Below are 20,478 nucleotides of genomic sequence, written 5' to 3' on the forward strand. Positions count from 1 at the left end.
CACCACACTGACCTTCCCACCACCTTGCCCCTGCCTCCTGGTAAGCAGCACCATCAGGTGAGCACTGCCTCCCCAAACCGCCACCTGCCACTGGCCCCTTTGTTAAGTTACTTTTACAACCGATTAAAAAGCTTCAGTTTGGGTTGTGTGGTGCCCATGATACCAAACCTCTGCATGAGTCTGACAGAAAGGCTAGTTATGCTTCCCACTCAAAAGAAACGGCAGATGGCAAAGCAAGAGAGACCTTGGAGGGTTGGATTAGATGTCCCATGGCTGACGCATTTTAACTATTTCCCAACCTTTCCTTTTTTAAAAGAAAAAATGAAAAGCAGCTGCAGGTGGCTGAATCAGAAACTGAAAAATCCCCCCGATTTTTTTCCAGCTCAAAATGTGCTCTCCTCATTTGCTTCCCCCCTTTACAGTCAAATTTTCACAGTGAGGTCACCAAAGAAGGTTTAACAATAGCATGATGCCTTATCCCCAACTCATGCTGGCTGGGGATGAAATTCAGAGTTTTCAAATCCCCAGGGCAGTGGAACCCAAAGAAACAACCTGCACAGGGCGGGGGTAATCAATCTGTGGCCCTCTAGATGTTGAAGGACTCTAACTCAGGTAGAGAAGTCCACAGAGCAACCAAGCAGCATAACGTTGTGCTTGCAATAGTGGTGTAATTAAGAACACTATTATGGAGAAACCCAAGAACAGTCCCCCTTCTTCCCCTCAGTCCCAGCCCCAATGGTTGATAGGGGTCTGATTAAGCTCTGCAACTAATCACAATACACCCTGCCAGGCAGAATTGTGTGCAACTAACACAAAAGCCGGGAGAGAGAATCTGATCTGACTTCCAAGGGTAAACCTTGGAAATGATAGAGTAGAGGGGTACCTGTGCCAAGTCTGTTGTAGCAAACATGATGTGGTCTTCTAGCAAAAATCTAACATCAGAAATTGCAACATTCAAGAACCAGAGAGTGTTTCTGCCTCCAAGGACACTCTGACTGGTCTTAAAGAGGAGAACCTTGAAGAAAGGAGCTTCAAAGGCAAGCTGAACTGAAACACAATTCTTCCAGACACTCTAAAGATTAAACTTGCACTGCTCTTAACACTTCATTTATTTGAAAAGGATACATTCCGCCATGGCTTTAGCATCTAATTTGTCGATTTCAGGTGAGCCAGGACAACATTTCTTGAATTCCTTCCGCAGATCAAAAAATGAGTAGAAACATTCAGACAACAAGATGTTCTGCAAAAATGACATGTTAGTTCTAGTAAGTCAAGGTGTGTAGCTTGTACACTATCAGGTTGAAAGCATGCTCAGTTAGCCTTACAGGAAACCGTTTTGTAAGCTGCAAGTCAACTTTTTATCACTTACCAGTATCTAAGTTTCCCCTCGTGAGAGCTCACCCTCAGTGTTGTTTAATAAGAAATTGTGCCCCATTCACAATTACTCACGAAATGAAGACTAACAGAGCCAAGAAAGGTTTTGCAGAACTCATTTGAAAAGGCAAACACATCATCTCAGACTAAGGGCAGGATTCAACTAACAAGCCCCACTAACAGAAGCCAGTGCAAGGGTCTCTGCTAATAGAGTGGGGCTTCTTGCCTCCCTCCGTACACACCCAACACTCCCAAAAATGATGGGGGGATTAGGAGAACCCCAGACTAGCATGCGGAGAGGGGAGAGGGGGTATTGTTCCACCTGGCAAGCTGAAAAGCTTGTGCACTGATGGAAAATTTGCCATTGCATTATGCTGGATTCCTCCCATAGTCCTTCCAGGCCACTTTTATAGTCTTGCGCAAAAGAAAGTGCAAAAGAAGAAAAAACCACCACCCACACATTCCTTCAGTATTGTAAGCCAGGTATGAGGAACCTGTGGCTTTCCAGATGTTGCTGTTTTCCCATTAGCCCCAACAGCTGATCATGCTGAAGTCTGAGGCCAGCAAGATCTGGAGGATCAAAGGATCCCCGTTCTTGCAAGAAACTCTCCATCTTTTCCAGTAAGGTCTCTTATTATGGAAAACATTTCCATAAAGAACCTCCCAACTTAAAACCTCCTCTCTAATTTATATGCAGGGTTGAGCTCCCTGAATCCTGGCTTGGCCTGGCTGTATAGAAGAGACATAGAGAAGTCTCTTCCACACAGCATTTTTTGTACCTGTGCATATATTGGAAGATGCAAGATTGGAAGAGCCTGCAATGCTCACGAGAAGAAGTATGGACGAGCTACGCAGCTTATCCCAAATGAAGGCCAGATTTCGCACACATCCATTATTCTGTTATTTTATAGAAGTTTAAAGACTGCTCTAAGGATCAAATAAATAGTAGCATCTCTCTCTCTCACACACACACACACACACGTATGTACCATATATTGCTATGTTTCATATCAACTCAACCCCAAAGGCTTTTTGAGAAAGGACAAATGCATTGCACCACTATATATTTATGAATGGGGTTATTATTATTTTAGCTGCAATTGACATGGTTTAGAACCTTGGGCATGGCTAAAAAGCTTCATTCCCTCCCCCGCTCTGTTGGCGCATCACTAGAGCAATGTGATCCTATTATAGGGCAATACGCCTCAGGCACTGATTTACATAGCGGAGGGTGGGCTGAAGTGAAAAGTAAAAAAAAAAAGAGGCATACTTCTGTGTCAGATTGATTTCTGTTTTGCCTCTGCTTCAAGCCTCACAGCTGATGAAAACTGTGGGGCTCTCCAGGTGGTGCTGAACTCCAGACTGCCCACCCAACTACTAAGAGAATATGTATTCTCTTTATAATGGGTTGAAAGATGAGTTTACTGGTGTTCTTCCTTATTTTTGAAAGCAACAAAAAACCCAACAAGATTCAAAACATGCATGTATTTTTGCTACTGTAACATTAGGAACCCTTGGAAAGCACAGATTGTTCACGACCAGAATTTCAAGATCTACAACAACGTGATCTGAAAGGTGCGGAGCACAGATTTAATCTCCTTGAAAAGATGACTGATAGATTAAGCAGCAAAATGCATCAGCTACAGCCAAAGTAAAAATTGCTTCACATGTGATTTTTACTGGCATTGCTGTCACATGCGCTGGAAATCCACATGCAGTGTACCTGCGATGTAGTACATACGCAACGCTGCATACGTAGATTTCTTATACAGAAGCAGCATAAATTCCAAGCAAGCATTGCTTGGGAAGGAAGATCAACCACTGCATTACTGGTAATATTTACACACGTTTTATCTCAATGGATTGCAAGGTAATTTACAAAAAATAAGACACAAAGCAAAACAAAATAGATAATATAAGGAAACAAGCAGTAGATATAGGCAGGCAGTAGTTTTTGTCAAGTTTTAAAATATTTAAGTCATCAGAAATAAAATGTTTTTGTCTGGCACCTACAAGTAAACAAGGTTGGGACCAGACATACCCCCCTGGAAAGGTACCCAACTGGGGTACCAAAAATAGGCCACCTCCCTTGTTGAAGCAATTCTCCCCTGTGATAAAAGTAGCATTTGAAGAAGGGCATCAGAAAATGAACTTAAAATGCAGGCAGGTTGATTTGGAGTAGGCATCATCAAGCACATGGGTCCCAAGTTGTTCGGTACTTTAAAGGTTACTCTGCAATGCGCCTGGAAGCAAACACTAGCCAGCAAAGTGTAGTTGTTTTTAAGACTGGCAATATATGATCCAAGTCTGCAATGCCAGCTATAACTTAAATGAAACATGCAAACCATTTTCAGAGGAAGATCTAAGTAGAGTACACTGCATTTTTGCAAACATGATCCAACCAGAGTAGATGATCACAGCCAGATAAAACTTGGCGGGATTTCCAACCAAGGATTAGGTCCAAGTCAAAATGAATATTCTTATATGCAACCTGATCCTATGCATACTTTATTCAGATGTAAATCCCACTGAAGGCAATGAGTCTTAATCAAAGTTAAGTGTACATAGGTTAAGTGCATTTAGGATTTAAATACTGTTTATGGCAGCAAGATCTGGGAACACTTGCAACCATGCTATCTAACAATCAATTTTGCTTTGAAAATGCAATTGTGCTCAACATTAAAATTCATGTTGGGTCATTATACTACTCAATAGAAATTACAGGCAAGAACTGCAGTTGGTATGTAACAGAAACATGTAAAGAATGAATACTTAGTCCTGTAACTCCCCCCCCCCCAAAAAGAACAAGACCGGACTGTGAAAAACAAACCATTTTCTTCTTTTACACATCCCCGTACATCAGTGATTTCAGAAAACGGGAAATGTGACGAGAAATACTTCATTTTAAGCAAAACTATGTGCAATAGATTCATGCATATCCTGATTGTCAGAAGGGGTCAGAATTAATTAAATCTTAGTCTTCATACCTTTTTGGAAGCTTCAGGATGAAGAACTTGCCTGAGATGAAGCTGCCCATCTGTGCAGAGACAGAACGAGGTACCTACACCAATATTTAGTTCATTGCTCACAGACTGGTTAAACTAAAAGTTACAAGACACAAAAAGAAAAAGAAAAATCTACTTACAACCTGAAAGTACAATTTGCAATACTAGATATATATTTTTTATCAGTTATGCTTTCAGTAGGATTCACTACCTGCCCAAATCAGAGTGCTGCTTACGTTACTTTGTATCCTGCTTTTCAATCACGAAGTCCCAGAAGTGGCTTTCAAACCAAAATATTATTTTTATTTAACAAAATGTATATACCACTTGATTGCATTAAAACCTCTAAATGGTTTACAGGAAACAGTAAAATTATCAACAAAACATTAATAAATATTAATTTTTATACCACTTAATGCCAAAATAGGCTTCTGTTAAAATCATGTTAACAAATGGAAGAGGAATCACAAAAATGCACAACAGCAAACAACCATTCAAGAGATAGTGTAGGTGCAGCAAAATTAATGAAGAATATTTGAACTTCAGCAGATTTAGGTGTATTTCAAGGTTGCAAGTTAGATAGATGTTGTTAAGGTATTTTTTGCTCTGTGGATTTAGTTGCCCTTCCTCCAAAAAACTCTGAGCAGAACACAGCGTTGCTCCTTTTTACCCTCATAATAGTCTGTGATGTAGGATAGGCAAGAATATGTGACTGGCCAAAGTCAAGCAGTGAGCTTTATGTCTAAATGGCTAATGACTCCATTAATACAAACCACACACACAATTTCTACTAGAGAGGCAGGATTTTTTTTTTATAGCATCTTGATCATACACAATTAAATATGAGCAACCTTCAGCAAATCTTTACACAGGGTTGGCCCAAGTTACTTTGCTTCCTGAGGTGAATATGAACCTCACGTCATCCCCAAAACAGAATCTGACCAGCTTAACCACTGGATCTTGGTTCAATCTGACATTTGGACAAAATGCTCCACTACATTGCAAGGGATAGGACTAAGATGACCCAGTATGAGGTAGACCACATGCTACACACACACACACACACACACACACACACACACACAGTCCTCCAACACCTCAGTACCCCTCACTCACTGTCCAATTGACACCAGTGTGCTGCTTATTCAAGACAGCTGATGTACAGTCATACCTCATGTTATGTTTGCTTCATGTTACATTCTTTCAGGTTACGTCCTGCGGTGACCCAGAAGTACCGGAAAGGGTTACTTCCAGGTTTCGCCGCTCGCGCATGCGCAGAAGCGCAAAATGACGTCATGCGCATGCACAGGAGCAGTGAATCACAACCCACATGTGCACAGACGTGCTGCTGTGGGTTGCACTCTTTTCATGTTGCAAATGGGCCTCCGGAACGGATCCCGTTCGCAACCAGTGGTACCACTGTAATGCAGTGCATCAGTGCAGCGGCACTCATATGCATCACATGAAGAAAGCTGCAAGGCGTGGGCCAGCCAGGTGGCCTTTTGTCCTGCTTGCTTGGTCAGAGATTTTCCCCAAAGGAAAATCAGCATGTCTGTGACATATTGGAAGAAGGCAATTAAGTGAGAGAGCCAGATCCGATCAATAACACGCAAGCACTGAACTACCACCAATGAATCAGGCCAATGGCCCATCTACTCCAGCATCCTGTCGTCACAGTGGCCAACAGCATCTCTGTGGGCAGCCTGCAAGCAGGACATGAGCACAGCAGCACTCTGCCCACCTGCAGTTCCCAACAACCAGTATTCAGAGACATATTGCCTCTAACAGTGGAACCTCACGATGCGAACGGGATCCGTTCCGGAGCCCCGTTCGCGTCCAGAAGCAAACATAACAAGCAATGGCAGGTCTGTGCACCCGTGCATCGCTTTTCACCGCTTCTACGCATGCACGAGGCATCATTTTGAGCATCTGCGCATGTGCGAGCGGCGAAACCCAGAAGTAAAGTGCTCCGTTACTTCCGGGATGCAGCAGAGCGCAACGCGAATGCGCTCAACATGAAGCATATTCAACCCGAGGTATGACTGTACAGTTATTGCTGCCATCTCAGGTGGTTGCAAATAGCTGCTTAATCATAAAAGCATAGAATTGGAAGGGAACACAAGTGTCGTCTAGTCCAACCCCCTGCAATGCAAGAATCTTTTTCCCAATGTAAGCTTTGAACCCATCACTCTTAAAGAGTCTCAGTGGTCTACCAACTGAGCTATCCCAGCTGGCTCAAGAAGAATGGCCACTCCCTGCATCCCCAGCAATTGTTTCGAGGTAACTGGCTCACTCTGCCTCATGGTAGGATTAGCCCATCTGTAGGGTTTCATAACTCTCTAACAACACGATTTTAAAAAAGGTTCTTCATCTAACTTTTTGTACAAGCAGCACAATATTGCCCCTAACATGGCACGCCAAGGGCTTGGCTCCACAGTCATTTTTTTCCTTACAATACTTGCACATCATTTATTCTATGATTCACTACAGACCCAAACGCTTCTTAAAATCCACCAATAAGGGAAAATGTGCCCATTGTTCCACATGAGGGCATATAAATTTGTTTAGTAACTTGAGTTATTATTTAACCTCTTATCTGTTTTGGAAAGACCTTGTAGGCAGTTGTATGCTTGCAGTTCCCTCCTCGTTAGAGAAAGGTAAAAAGGTAAAGGTAAAGGGACCCCTGACAGTTAAGTCCAGTTGCGAACGACTCTGGGGTTGCGGCGCTCATCTCGTTTTACTGGCCGAGGGAGCCAGCGTTTGTCCGCAGACAGCTTTTCCGGGTCATGTGGCCAGCATAACTAACCTGCTTCTGGCGAAACCAGAGTAGTGCACGGAAACGCCGTTTACCTTCCCACCAGAGCGGTACCTATGTATCTACTAGCACTGTGTGCTTTCGAACTGCTAGGTGGGCAGGAGCTGGGACCGAGCAAAGGGAGCTCACCCCGTTGCAGGGATTCGAACCTCAGACCTTCCGATCGGCAACCCCTAGGCTCAGTGGTTTAACCCACAGTGCCACCTTCTGATCGGAAAGCCCTAAGAAGAGTTTGGATTTGATATCCCGCCTTTCACTCCCTTTAAGGAGTCTCAAAGCGGCTAACATTCTCCTTTCCCTTCCTCCCCCACAACAAACATTCTGTGAGGTGAGTGGGGCTAAGAGACTTCAAAGTGTGACTGGCCCAAGGTCACCCAGCAGCTGCATGTGGAGGAGCAGAGACGCGAACCCGGTTCCCCAGATTACGAGACTACCGCTCTTAACCACTACCCCACACTGGCTCTACAACACACTGGTTTAGACCACAGTGCCACCTGCGTCCCTAGAGAAAGGTGTAATTGCTCAATTATCAGTTAGCTAGCTGGGGGGGGGGGGGATGTTTAATATATTTGCTAGTCAGCTGTGGCCTCCACCAGCTTGTGTGGAAGTGACTAGTAGTGACCAGCAACTTTAGAGAGACCTAATTTACTGCACCCACTCTTCGGGTCTTTCCTCTACTCAACTCCAAAAATAAACCACAGACTTATGGAATGACAGAATTGAGTAAACAAGGTGGAAAGGAAGTGTGCCAACTCTGAATTGGGGTTTTTTCTGACCCAGCAGTAGGGAAATCACAGGATCCACCTTCCTTTCAAGGCTGCCATTTCTAGCCACGTTTATCTGGGAGTAAGTGTCACTGTGGAGCAGTTGGGGACGGACCACAGCTCAGTGATAGAACATCTGCCTTGCATGCAGGAAGTCCCAGGTTCAATCTCTGATGCCCCTAGGCAGGGCTGGAGAAAAGCTGCTACCTGAAAATCTGGAGAGCTGCTGCCAGTCTGAGTAGACAATACTGAGCAAAATGGACACATATTTTGGCTCAGAGCAAGGCAGATTTCTGTGCTCCTATTTTGAAGTGATGCCTCTACAGCAGCAACAGCCATCCTCCTGGCTTTACTTGCAAGCGCGCACACAAATGCCAAGGCCATGGAGCTTTGAAACATCAGAAAAACAGTCTGAAGCCATCTCCTGTCTTCCTTAGGCACACGTGGGCGAGGAAGGTCGACTTTTTCCTGCTCCTTCTGCGGTGACTCAGCTTTCCCTCCCCTCCCAAAACAAGCCCAACCCATCCCTGAAGAGAAATGGAGCGTCTTCTTCGCACTTCTCCCCCTTTTAACCTGCATGCACCCGATTCCCACGACCCAGCCTAGCTTACCTGTCTCAGAGCTTGCTCCAGCTGCGGGGCGAGCGCCAGGCGGTCCTCGGCGAGGCCGGTTTCTTCTTTGCACTCGTCCGTCAGCTCCAAGTGATCGGGCCCGATCAACTCCTCATGCAGATTTCCCAACTCCATGGAATTAAGGGAAGGGTCGGGGAGAAGAGGGGGAAGGCAAAAGGAAGAGATAAATCCTTCCAACCCAAGGTCTCCCCTGCAGGCATTCCCAGATAAGGACAGGCCAAGCTGGTTGCTGGTAAACCGGATCTAACCTGGGCCAGCGCCGGGCTCTTTGACCCATGTAGGCCCAAGCCTCTGGAAGTCAAGGCCCTCGTTTCTTCGAGCGTTTGTTTACACTGCGGCCGCTTATCTGGGAGAGTAAGGAAGGGTTTACTTCCGAGTAGACACGTGCAGGCCGGTTCCGTCGGGTTTCTGAGTCACCCAGGGCGCGCGGGGCACAAATCGAGCCTTGCTTTCAAGCTCCTTGGCAGTCACTGGGACCACGCGGAGAGTTTACACGCGGCCCGGCCGAGATCCGAAGTCGGGGCTCGCAGCGTTCTGACGCCAGGCTGGCTCCAGCAGCACCGCTCCGGGCCTGAACAACCCCTCGAGCACACTCCTTAAGCCGGAAGGGTTTCTTGGGGGCAGTCTAGTTTCTTTTCAAACACCTTTACGGTCAAAATCCATGCATATATTTATTTTTCAAAAAAGAACACCCCACTAACAACTCAAGAGGTAAATCCCACGGAATCTAATTGGATTTACTCCCAAATAACCGTGCACTGGATGGGAGCTGGGCTGCGTTCACACATTTAAAGCACTCCTACACCCAAATAAAGGAATCCTGGGAACAGAAGTTTAAGGATGCTGGGACTTGTAGCTGGGTGAGAGGTGAACTGCAGTTCCCAATGGGATTTTTTGGGGGGTATTAAATATATGGTGTACACAACCTTAATTCCGACCCACCTCGGTTTTGCCGAGGGCACAAAAGTTCCTGCCCACACTTCCTAGCGCAGAAAACAAAAAAGAAAGCGGAGTACCTTCTTATTGGCCAGATCCACCACCTTCCACAGCAGCTGGATCAACTCTCTCTCATCAGAGCCCAGCCGAGCCCCGTTGGCTCCGGCGGTGGTCCCGAACAGAATGACCAGGTAGCCCGGAGACGTCGTCATGCCGACGGGGATGAGCCCCACAGAGGGAGGGGCGGGAAGAAGGACCTTCACCAAACTTTTGGCAAAACCAGCCCAGCCAGCCCCCAACCCAGCCACCCCCCCAAGCCGCCCTCCTCCTCCTCCTCTCCTGTGCAGGGGAGCAATACTACCCCCTTCCCAACCCTACACCTCCAGCCACCTCAGCTCTCCCTCAGTCCCTGCCCCGCACCTGCATTTAGGAGAGCGGGGGCGTGGGGGGAGGCGCCTGCCCCACGCGGCCTCTTTTTGTAGCTTAATTGCAACAGGAGCCAATTCCGCAGCGCAGGGCGGGCTACACCCCTGCGAGGCGCGCAAATGGCTGCGGGCCGGGGCTGTTTGGGGATGTGGCTGTACCTGCCCCTTCCTCCGCCCCACGTGGTGCAGGTGAGAGAGACACACCTGAGGGAGGCCGCCCATTGGCTTCTCTCCCCGCAAGGGACGTGGCAAGCGGGCGGGGGGAGGAGGCGAGGGCGGGTCAGGGGAGCAGGCCGAGGGGCTTTAACCCAGGGACGGAGAGGCGCCAGGGGACACCTGCCTGAGACGAAGGCGCACGCGATCGTGAGTTTGGAAGTCCCGGAAAAGGCTGGCCGGCTCACCTCCACAGCGGAGCCTTTTTATTCTTTCTTTGTATGGAGCTGCAAAATAAAGAAATAAAGTGCTGTATTGGTTTTATGTATTTTACAAAGCTGAGAGTGTGGTGTAGTGGTAAGAGTGTTGGGCTAGGACTAGAGGGGTTATTGGTTTGCTTTGCTTTATTGTGTATTCCGGGTTCTCAATTTGTGTTCGCTTTTGTGAACCGGCCTGGGATCTTCTTCTGATGAATTAAAAAATATTATTAATAGGACCTGGGAAACAAAAGGGCATGAAGGTCACTGGGTCATCTTGGACCAGTCACTCTCAGCCTAACCGACCTCTCAGGGTTGTTGTGAAAATAAATTGGGGTGGAGAACTACGCCGCCTTGAGCTCCTTGGAGGAACGGTGGGATATAAATGCAAGTAGTAGTAGTAATAATTAGCAAACAATAATAACAGTAAAAAAAATTCTTCCAGTAGCACCTTTAAGACCAACTAAGTTAGTTCTTGGTATGAGCTTTCGTGTGCAAGCACACTTCTTCAGATACACAGTGTAAAGGTCTTAAAGGTGCTACTGGAAGAATTTTTTTTATTTTGACTATGGCAGACCAACATGGCTACCTATCTGTAATAATAACAGTAATCCATTATGGGCATTATTCAAAGCATTTTACGTGCGTTACCTGGTTGTGATCCTTCCAACAACCCTGACAGGTAGGTCAGCGTTCTTCCTCGTATAGAGGATGAGAGTGTTTGAAGGCTGGGGCGGCGGCCTTGTTTAGGACCCACCCGGTGAGCTCATGGCAGAGGTAACACTTGAACCAGGGACTTCCCTTTAACAAATGCACTAGCCACTAACTGTCTATGACTAGCCTACTAATAAAGGTTGTATTTGGCTGCAGTGCTATGTTCACTCATTTGGAAAGGAGCCCAGTGAGGCTTACTTCCAAGTAAACAGGCACAAGGTCAGGCTTCTTGTTTGGGTGCCAAGGATAACGGAAGGACACGCACAACGGAACATACGGAGTAGTGTCAAGAAATGGAATCTGAAAGGATGGCAGAGATCAGCCACACAGAGAAGAGGCGACCGCCCAGATTGGTGAGGATCCGGGAAACAATATAGTCAAGTAACGTTAAAGGAGAACTGCCTCCAAATATATGAAGGGCTGTCGTGCAAAAGAGTTGGAGCAGAGGCTAGTTCCCTGTTGCTCCACAACCGTTTTAAGGACACAGGAAGCTGTCTTATATTGAGCCCAGTCCCGTTGACACTGACGGGCAGCATCTCAACTGGGGTTCCGACGGGGGACATTTCCCAGTCCTACCCCGCGATACTGGGGATTTAACCGGGGACCTTCTGCACACAAAGGATGTGCTCTGCGTCCTCCGCGGCTATGGTTCCCCCTCCACCCACCCCAACAACAACAAAAAGATATGTACGGATCTATCAGTTTAGACATGAATATTCCTCTTTCCCACGATTAGACTCATTGGTCTGACCAATCCAGGTTTCATCTTCATAGAATCGTAGAGTTGGAAGGGACCCGAGAGTCATGTAGTCCAACCCCTTGCAATGCAGAAATCTCAGCTGGAGCATCCATGACAGATGGCTTATCCAACCTCTGCTTTAAAATCTCCCAAGAAGGAGAGTCTACAAACTCCCGAGGGAGACTGTTCCACTGTTTGAACAGCTTACTGCCAGAAAGTGTTTTCCCTCCCGTATGTTCAGTCGGAATTTCCTTTCTTGAAACCCGAAGCCATGGGTTCCAGTCCTACCCTCCTGAAGATACTTGCAAATGGCTATCATCTCTCCTCTCAGCGCTCCTCGTAAGGCTTGGTTTTCATAACCTTGAAGGATATGATCATCTGTCCCCTCCCACCTGCTACTACTCCCCCCTCCTTAAAAAAAAAAGTTTATGGGGAGGGGAATATTGCATTGCAGGGGTTTGGGCTAGATGACCCTCGGGTTTCCTTACAACTCTGGAATTCTATGGTTCTTTTAACTCTGCCTTTGAGATGCCCTGCGCTCCAGGTTATGGAAAGACCGGTTCGTCTCCGGGCATCAGCGGTGAGGAAAGGATCCATTCCTGGGTGCAGCGGGGAAACCAGCAGCTCCTTTCAGGATCATCTGGCCCAGTGCGCGCAAGATCTCTAGAATTTGGATCGCGCGCTCCCTCGCTCGCTGCCGCCCTAGTGTTTCTCAACCTGGGGTCCCTGGCTAGTGTTGGGCTGCAACTCTACACTCCCTAGCTAGCAATACCAGCGGGCAGGCTTGATGGGAATCGTCCAACAACAGCTGGGGACCCAAAAGGACTTCCTAGAAGCCTGTATAGATTTTCAAGAAGCTGGAAATAGTTCCTCTGTGGCAGCCTTTGCAGCCCAAGAAAACGCCCACTGGGCCCGAAGCTGCGGAATAAAAGATTGGAGATGAACAGCTGTCCCGTGGGTAGCGTTGGTTTCCTGCGGAGCGATTTGACAGGCTGCTAGCAGTTTGAAGAGTCCGCCATGGGCGCAGCTGCCTTCCCAAATCAAGTAGATAAATAAGAATACTTAACTAAAACTAGAAATGATAGAAAGATTTTGACAGATTTTTTCCGAGTGCTCGAGGTCAAAAGAGAACAATTCAAAACAACTGTTGCCGAGACATTTCATTCCGAATCTGCTAGACAGAGAGGATGGTGACCATGGGGGTGAGAAACCGAATCGACTGGGACTGATTGACTGAGCAAATCTATAGCATACTTACCAGGAAGAAAGTCTCAATAAGCTGCACTCTTCACTAAGAGTGAGTCCCTGTGACTGATTTTCCACGAACACGCGTGGAATCGGGAGGCATTTCTTCGCACATTTCCTAGAGGAAGGAAACTCCATTGATAGCAGCGGGACTGACTTCTGAGCAAGGAAGTGATTACTACTACTACTACTACTACTGTACAGTTAAATCCCTATTTCCTCCAAAAAGCTCAAGGTGGCGTACAATATTATCCTCTACTCCTCACAACAACGCTGAGAAGGTAGATTAGCACAACTATTCCCAAGTCACACATTGAGATTCATGGCTAAGTGCAGATTTGAACCCTGGTCTCCAAGGTTCCAATTCTCCGACCCCATTACAAGAGCCCTATGTTCACACCATTGGGAGCTACTTCCGAATTAAGCGTGGTTTCTTATTTTTATAGAAGGCTGGACAGTAACACTGTTCTCTGGGCGGCTTAATGAAGCATAAAATGACAAAACATAAATTGAGAACACACAGTGCCCTAAAACAGATGGCTGGCGCCTTCTGTCATGTATGATCCACTTGCGATTCCTGCATTGCAGGGGGTTGGACTAGATGACCCTTGGGGTCCCTTCCAACTCTCCTATTCTTTGCTTCTGTGAAAAACAACCCCAATTCCTGAGCACTTGCAGTGTAATCCTACTCAAAGGTTAAGTCCCTTTAAGTTTAACGGGGTTTACTCCCAATAAAGTGGGCATAGGATTTCAGCCTTAGAATACCTACAATTGAACTGAATGCGGGTTTACAGTCCCATCCCATGGTGTGTGTTTGTTTGCTCAAAAGTCGCTTTGAGTCGCCGTGGCAAAAAAGTGACCAATAAATGTAATAATAATAGTTCCAGACGCTTATTCGGAAACAATGGAGAAGGGTCACATGCAGGAGGTTCCCCAGGTTCAGTTCCCAACATCCCTAAGTAGATCTGGAGAAACCGTGGAGAAACCCTGTCAGTTTGGGCGCATCTCTAGATCGATCCATTGTTCTGACTCGAAATAAGGCAGCTTTTTTTGTTTCTAGGGAATGGCAAGGCGGAGACAATTAGACAACCAACTTGGCGTGGTAGGTCTCTTCCCACATGATGGTGGCACAAGAGCATTTTTTTTTTTTGCGGAGTGCCTGAGATTTGCGCGCTACAGACTCACCAGCAGAGCGCAAAACAAAACCAGGAAAATACAAGGGCGGAGAGGGGAGTATTTTGCGTGGGAATAGTCTTGCCCCTTGTTGTCTTTTTCAAGACAGGGTTGCTGGCTTATATATATTTCCTTTACAAGTTAATACGAAGCACACTGTCCCTTTTTTTTTTGAAGGGGTGGTGGTGGTGCGTGCTTTGGCCACTGATTTCAGACAGATGCCATTTTCATAGAACCTCACAGTGTGCTCTTTATTTTGGAGCTCTTTGGTGGCTCTCCTACTTGCTTATGCGATTTCCAGAAGAAAGGAGCCGCGAGTCGCGACGACCCGCCTTCCATGCCCATCCCATCCTAGTCCGATTCCACTTTTTAGCCTTTTTTCAGCTCCATCGTGCCGCCCTCCCGCTCTCTGCGGGAGAAGCAGCTGCTGCAAAGCCGTGCGCGCAGTTCCGGGCGGGCAGCTGCCTGCAGGAAGCAGTGCCCGAGCAGGAGCTTTGTGGCGCCGCCGGACTGGGCGATCAGGTTTGGGAGGAGGGAGCCGCCGCGCTCGGAATTAACTTGCTCAGTGTTTCCAGTACCCCCCGCCCTCTTTTTCAGGGCAAATGATTTCGCACCGTAAGCAACAATCGGAGACACACACTAACACACGGAGGGAAAATATCGTCAATCATTCCAGACAGGCAATGCACACAGCAGCTACGGGCGAACTGTCTCTGCACCGACTGCCATTCATAAAATTTTTTACCAACATCTCTTCTCAATGGAACATTTTGAGTCTGCGCACTGCGCTGCAGCTCGCTCGCCTGCGAGATTGTTGCGCGTGGGAGCTTGCTTCGGATTCGAAGAGCTCCTTCTTAGCCTCTGGCCAGAGTCGCCGTGCCAAAAGGGGGTGGCTGCGGGGAAGAGAGTCACAGAGCAATCTTATCTAACAGGTATCCCTGTTGGGCCTCTGGGAGTTAGGGAGAATCCCGATGTAGCAATAGTTAGGGCATTTCTCTCCATTCTGATGTTATAGGGCTCCCAACTCCCATCAGCCTCCGCCGACATGGGCAAGGTCAGGCATGACGGAGTATGGTTTTGGATCCATGTTTCTGCCCCCGTAAGCACAAGACCTGTGATTTATACCGCTCAGTCCTCCGAGACTGATGTGGTTTGTGATTTAATGGTAGGTTTTTAGGGGTGGTGGTGGATGGTATGATATTTTGTCAATAATAATAATAATAATGTGAATTCAAAAGGACACATTTTTAAAATCCTGGATCTGACTTTTACCAGATCTTCTACAAGTACAGGCTGGCTTATAAACAGTATGGTTGTAAATAAATGTTTATCACATCATAGTTTGCCTGCGATGTGGCGCTCTTGTTATTGTCAACGTTCAATGGTTTGAGGATTATAGAATTACTTTCAGCGAGTCTACACACATTTAGAAGCACGTATCGTTGTTTACTCAGACACAAGTACAGTGGTACCTCGGGTAAAGTACTTAATTCGTTCCGGAGGTCCATACTTAACCTGAAACTGTTCTTAACCTGAAGCACCACTTTAGCTAATGGGGCCTCCTGCTGCTGCTGCGCCGCCGGAGCATGATTTCTGTTCTCATCCTGAAGCAAAGTTCTTAACCTGAAGCACTGTTTCTGGGTTAGCGGAGTGTGTAACCTGAAGCATATGTAACCTGAAGCGTATGTAACCCGAGGTACCACTGTATGCACAGGAGCGTAGTTGGATCCTATGCAGGTTCAGTTGAAGGAAGCAATTCTCACTGTTTAAAGGAGCTTACTCCCAGGAGCGGATTCTATGCAACTTCATTTTGAGACCCCCGCAATTAAGTGGTATATACATTTTATGAAACAAATTTGTAGAGTAGAGCTGCTGAGCCTTTAATAATTGTGTGAAAGAGGGAATTTCAGCAGGTGTAGCAGCATAACAAGCCACACCTACTGAGATCCTCTCTAACACACAATTATTAAAGGTGCAGGAGTTTTGTTCCTCTTCACCCAACTTCCGCAGCTGGACGCCCTGTTTACTCAGAAGGCGCTCTCCCTGTACCAAATGCTTACTCTCAAGTAAGGCTGCAGAGGTCTAAACCCCGATCCCACGTAGAAAGATGACTCTGAAACAACGCACTTGATTAATGGGGATTATTCCCAAGTAAGGGCACATTGCATAGCATGCCTTAACCGCACCCCCCACAACTACGCTGCCTTTGCTTCTCCAACAATATATAGGCACATTGATCTGCTTTTAGCCAAGCGGCAAATTTAGGAGGAAAAGCGGCAGCTGAGAAGCATCTATTTTACAAACGGCTGAAAAGAAGCTTAGTGCGCATGCGCTCCCCACTCCACCGCCTGCCGTTCCTCCTTGACTCCGGAAGTGCTTCTCGTGTCAGGCGAGGTGCTTCCGCCGAAGGAAAATGGCGGCGGACACAACAACGGAGCTTCTGTTTTTAGACACTTTCAAGCACCAGAGCACAGAGGTAACGGGGGAGGCGAGGGCCGTTTCCTTCTGCTTGACGGGCGCCCAAAGAGGACGGACGTAGCGGAGTTTTAATCTTTTTTGCTCCAGGGACGAGGGTTGATTTCATACGGAGAGGTCGGACCCTCGGGGCGGGGCTAGAGCCCCTTTCCTCTCTCGAGCCCCACAAAGGAAACTGGTGACAGCTCTGGCCCGTTTCCTTCTTTAGTAGGTGCATCTGCGTCTTGTATAGAGGTTCACACGCATGTACAAGTGTAAACATATTTCTTTTTCATATTTTTTTTTTGGGGGGGGGAGGTTTCGAGCATAGGAATGAGATGCCTTACCTTTAATAAAAATAAAAAGCCTGTCAATTGTCTAGGTGTTGTTTGATCTGAAATAACTGCTACTGTGTGGCAATTACTAACATAGATTATAACCCATGATAACACACTCTGAATATTGTTGGATTCCAAGTTATGCCAGCCCAACCGATGTAGCCAGTAGTGGGAGGAAATGGGAGTTGCAGTTCGGCACCATCAGGAGGGCCATAGTTCCCCACCACTGGGATAGAAAAAGCCAGTTGAAGTGGGCGTAACAACAATAGTTTAAGTCAAAACAATCATAGGCTAATTGGAGATCTTAAGTATGTGCAGCCTTACTGCCTTACTGACAATTTGTATTGCCCTATTTGTGACCTATTTGAGCTGTACGCTGGCTCCCTTGGCCAATAAAGTGAGATGAGTGCCGCAACCCCAGAGTTGGTCACGACTGGACCTAATAGTCAGGGGTCCCTTTACCCTTTACCACTATTTGTATGTTATTATGTAGAGGAGATTATTGAGTATAGAGTATAGAGATTATTATGTATAGAGCCATCAAAGCCCAGTACTACAGTACGTGCTTTCCAAGCAGCTGAATTATCTGCATGTTGCTGTAACTGTGCTTCTGATGCCCCCTGTCTTGACATAGGAATCTGGCCCAGCACTCTTTTCTCCTGCACTAGTAGGTTGGGTAAAACAAATCTTTTGAGTCTCTTAAGTTGTGAGATAGTGTGAAAAGTAGAATGCATCTACTGTCTTTCTATACTCTAATCTGCCAAAAGCACAAGTATGCAATGCAGTCTGTTATATGGCTTGGTGAGATATAGGGAGCAGGTAGAGTCCCTTCTATTCCCTGTGTGAGATATCATTTGTGTCTGTGAAAATGATAATACAGGTGAAGTGTACTGAGTTCTAGCAATATTGTCAAATTATTGTTTGTGCTGTTGCAGCTAACTACACAAACACTAGCATTAATTTGTCAAATTTGGTTGCCTGTGAACTGCTGGAAACCATTTTCAAATATTTTCTCATACATATCCGGTACACGTATGCATGCCTATTTTTTTTGAGAAAGGGGAGTCTATGCATGCCAAATGACCCATATGTTGGGTTAGGAACATTTATTTGGATTGCAGTACATTTCATCATGCAAGTATAACCAGATTTATGCTGCAATTGTTTATATTAAACTTTGCCTCTTGACCTTCACAGACTAAGACACTTGCTTACTCAACAAATGTGGAGCATGTGAAGTTGCTACTTATGCTTATAGTGAAATATTCATTAGATGGGCTGTAGTGTTCTTAGACTTATGAAGATCAGATGGAGGATGCTTGTGAAAATGCTGACTGTTAAATGGGAGCTGAAGCCAGGCAACATCTGGCCTTGGGGAAGGCTGGGGGTATATATAGAGTATGCTTACATATAGTGGAGGCATTCCTTTTTACCCTCCAAGCTGAATACAGCTTGCTTGCCATGTATCTTATCAGATACATGTATCTATCAGATGTTGACAACACTTCAGTATATACTGACAGTTAGTTCAGTATATTATTTGTTCGTTACATTTGTATTATGCCTTCCCACCAAATAGTGCTCAAGGCACCTAAAATCAATAATATGCCATTTTTCGGGCAAGTAGGAAACAAGAAGGTTAGAGAGTCACTAGTAGGTTGTGTTTGACTTCATAGGCCGCAAATGTATTAATTTAGAAAAAATATTCTGTGCTTCCCTTCAATAAAATTCCTCTGGATGGTGTACATTACAATAATAGAAGAGCAAAACAAACAAAAAACCAGCAGAAGTTGTAGACTTTTTTTATTCCATTCTTAAAATTACTTACCTTTAAAAACATTAAAACAATTTGCTTAACAGCCAGCTGTATTTTTTAGGATGGCAGCCTAAGGAATTGGTGAAAGGCTTCCTCTGATAACATTTAGTGGTTACTTTTTAACTGCATCATCTGTAGCAAGATGTAACTTTATAAAGGCATGCTATGGCCATTAAATTTACATTAAAATACTGATAGGTGACTGAGTCATTGTGTGAAGCTTTAAATCTTCATGCTTTTCTTGTTCTTTTACTACCGTGTTTCACACTAATATCATGCAGCTTTCCTTTTGTTTTGGCCAAGTACTGTACTAGGTTTTCAGCATATACACCTTTTGTTTTGCTTTCTCCTCTTTCCTGTAGCACATTGCAAAATTTTCTGTGTTCCTCAGTTCCCTGATGGATCATTGTCTATTCTTTCTGTTCATCCAATCATCCTCTTGGTTCATCTTCTCTTCCTGCACCTCAGTTACCTGATGTCAGAATATAGCTTTTTCTGTCTCTTTGAGAACATCGAACATTCATTTTTTAACAGCAATGTTTGACCAGCCCTTCCTATAGTAGTTGTGAATATTCCATGACATCACAGCAGCCCAGATAATGCCTTAGGCTGTGGTTGTGTGAAGTGAGTGAAAGATAGTTTAGAGACTTAATGTATATAAAAAGAATATTGCAATGCATCTCAGTATGGGATGCATGCCATTAAATTACTCATTAAAAAGGTAGGCAACTATTAATATAACAAAAGCAAAATTAATTTGTACTCTTCAAAAGCTGCACTCAGTGGCTGAATGTCACCTCTGAATTTTATTTTTTATGTCCTTGCCTGCTGCAAATGGTAAGCAGCCTAGTGTGGGTGGCACTTGTCAGGAAAAATGGGTGGATACAGCTGTCATATCATTGCTGGCCTTTTAGACAATTTTTGGGCGCTGTGCCATATATTTTAACCTTCATGAATTTTGTTCACTTTGTTTTTGTTTTTGATAGCAAAGTAGTAATGTAGATGTGGTTCGCTTTCCATGTGTGGTTTACATCAATGAAGTACGTGTCATCCCTCCAGGAGTAAGAGCTCATTCTAACTTACCTGAAAACAGAGCTTATGGGTAAGTGCAAGTTGATTAATTGAATTCTTTATTTAGAATATAGACATCCTGCTTTCTAGCACCTAGTGCCTCTCAAAACAAATTAAACAAAGGCTTACAGAAGATTCTCAAAGTCAAACTCAAATGTGGTACAGGAACAAAAATTACCTACACGGTGTACATATGGGGGCTGGAGTATTCAGGCTCTCATTCTTGTTCTTCTGTGGTGTCATACCAGGCAGTTGCTCCCCCAATGTCATCTGAAGCAAGGAGGTGATTTGTATCCCACTGAGTTGTATGATGAAGGCAAGCCTTCCCTTGTTGGCAATTCCCATTTGCCAAGTAATAGCTCCATCTGAGGCAAGGGAGTTGGGCCGAGCAGCTGGAACTTGCTCAGCACATAGTGAAACTTTTCTTCCATTTCTGGAAGTTAGTAGCTACCTACCAGTGGTTATTTGAAGAGCATTTTAAATTTGGAAAGTATTTTGTTATGTTCTCCTTCCCAACAACCTTGTAGCTCCCATCATAGAGATGCGGAAGAAACTTGCCCTTGGCCA

General features: G+C 45.6%; 2 protein-coding genes across 4 annotated transcripts in view; one reads left to right on the plus strand and one right to left on the minus strand.

Annotated features, from left to right (window-relative positions):
* The window catches only part of ESRP1 (epithelial splicing regulatory protein 1), a 36,806-nt gene extending 26,959 nt beyond the window's left edge, over window positions 1–9,847 (minus strand). Inside the window, exons 1-4 of one of the 2 annotated variants that reach the window (XM_081013863.1) lie at window positions 9,607–9,847; window positions 8,570–8,698; window positions 4,362–4,475; window positions 1,126–1,240 (exon numbers count right to left, since the gene is read on the minus strand). In XM_081013863.1, coding sequence (XP_080869989.1) covers window positions 1,126–1,240; window positions 4,362–4,475; window positions 8,570–8,698; window positions 9,607–9,738 — 490 coding nt within the window. In that variant the 5' untranslated portion in view covers window positions 9,739–9,847. The remainder of the gene's footprint in view (window positions 1–1,125; window positions 1,241–4,361; window positions 4,476–8,569; window positions 8,699–9,606) is intronic. The other variant, XM_081013864.1, reaches the window with a different exon arrangement.
* A 6,765-nt stretch (window positions 9,848–16,612) lies between these two features.
* VIRMA (vir like m6A methyltransferase associated) overlaps window positions 16,613–20,478 on the plus strand; it is a 31,263-nt gene continuing 27,397 nt past the window's right edge. For both annotated transcript variants that reach the window (XM_081013258.1, XM_081013259.1), the window contains exons 1-2: window positions 16,613–16,708; window positions 19,827–19,942. In XM_081013258.1, coding sequence (XP_080869384.1) covers window positions 16,646–16,708; window positions 19,827–19,942 — 179 coding nt within the window. In that variant the 5' untranslated portion in view covers window positions 16,613–16,645. The remainder of the gene's footprint in view (window positions 16,709–19,826; window positions 19,943–20,478) is intronic.

Source organism: Podarcis pityusensis, assembly GCF_964106645.2.
Source record: "Podarcis pityusensis genome assembly, chromosome: 7".
Lineage (NCBI taxonomy): Eukaryota > Metazoa > Chordata > Lepidosauria > Squamata > Lacertidae > Podarcis > Podarcis pityusensis.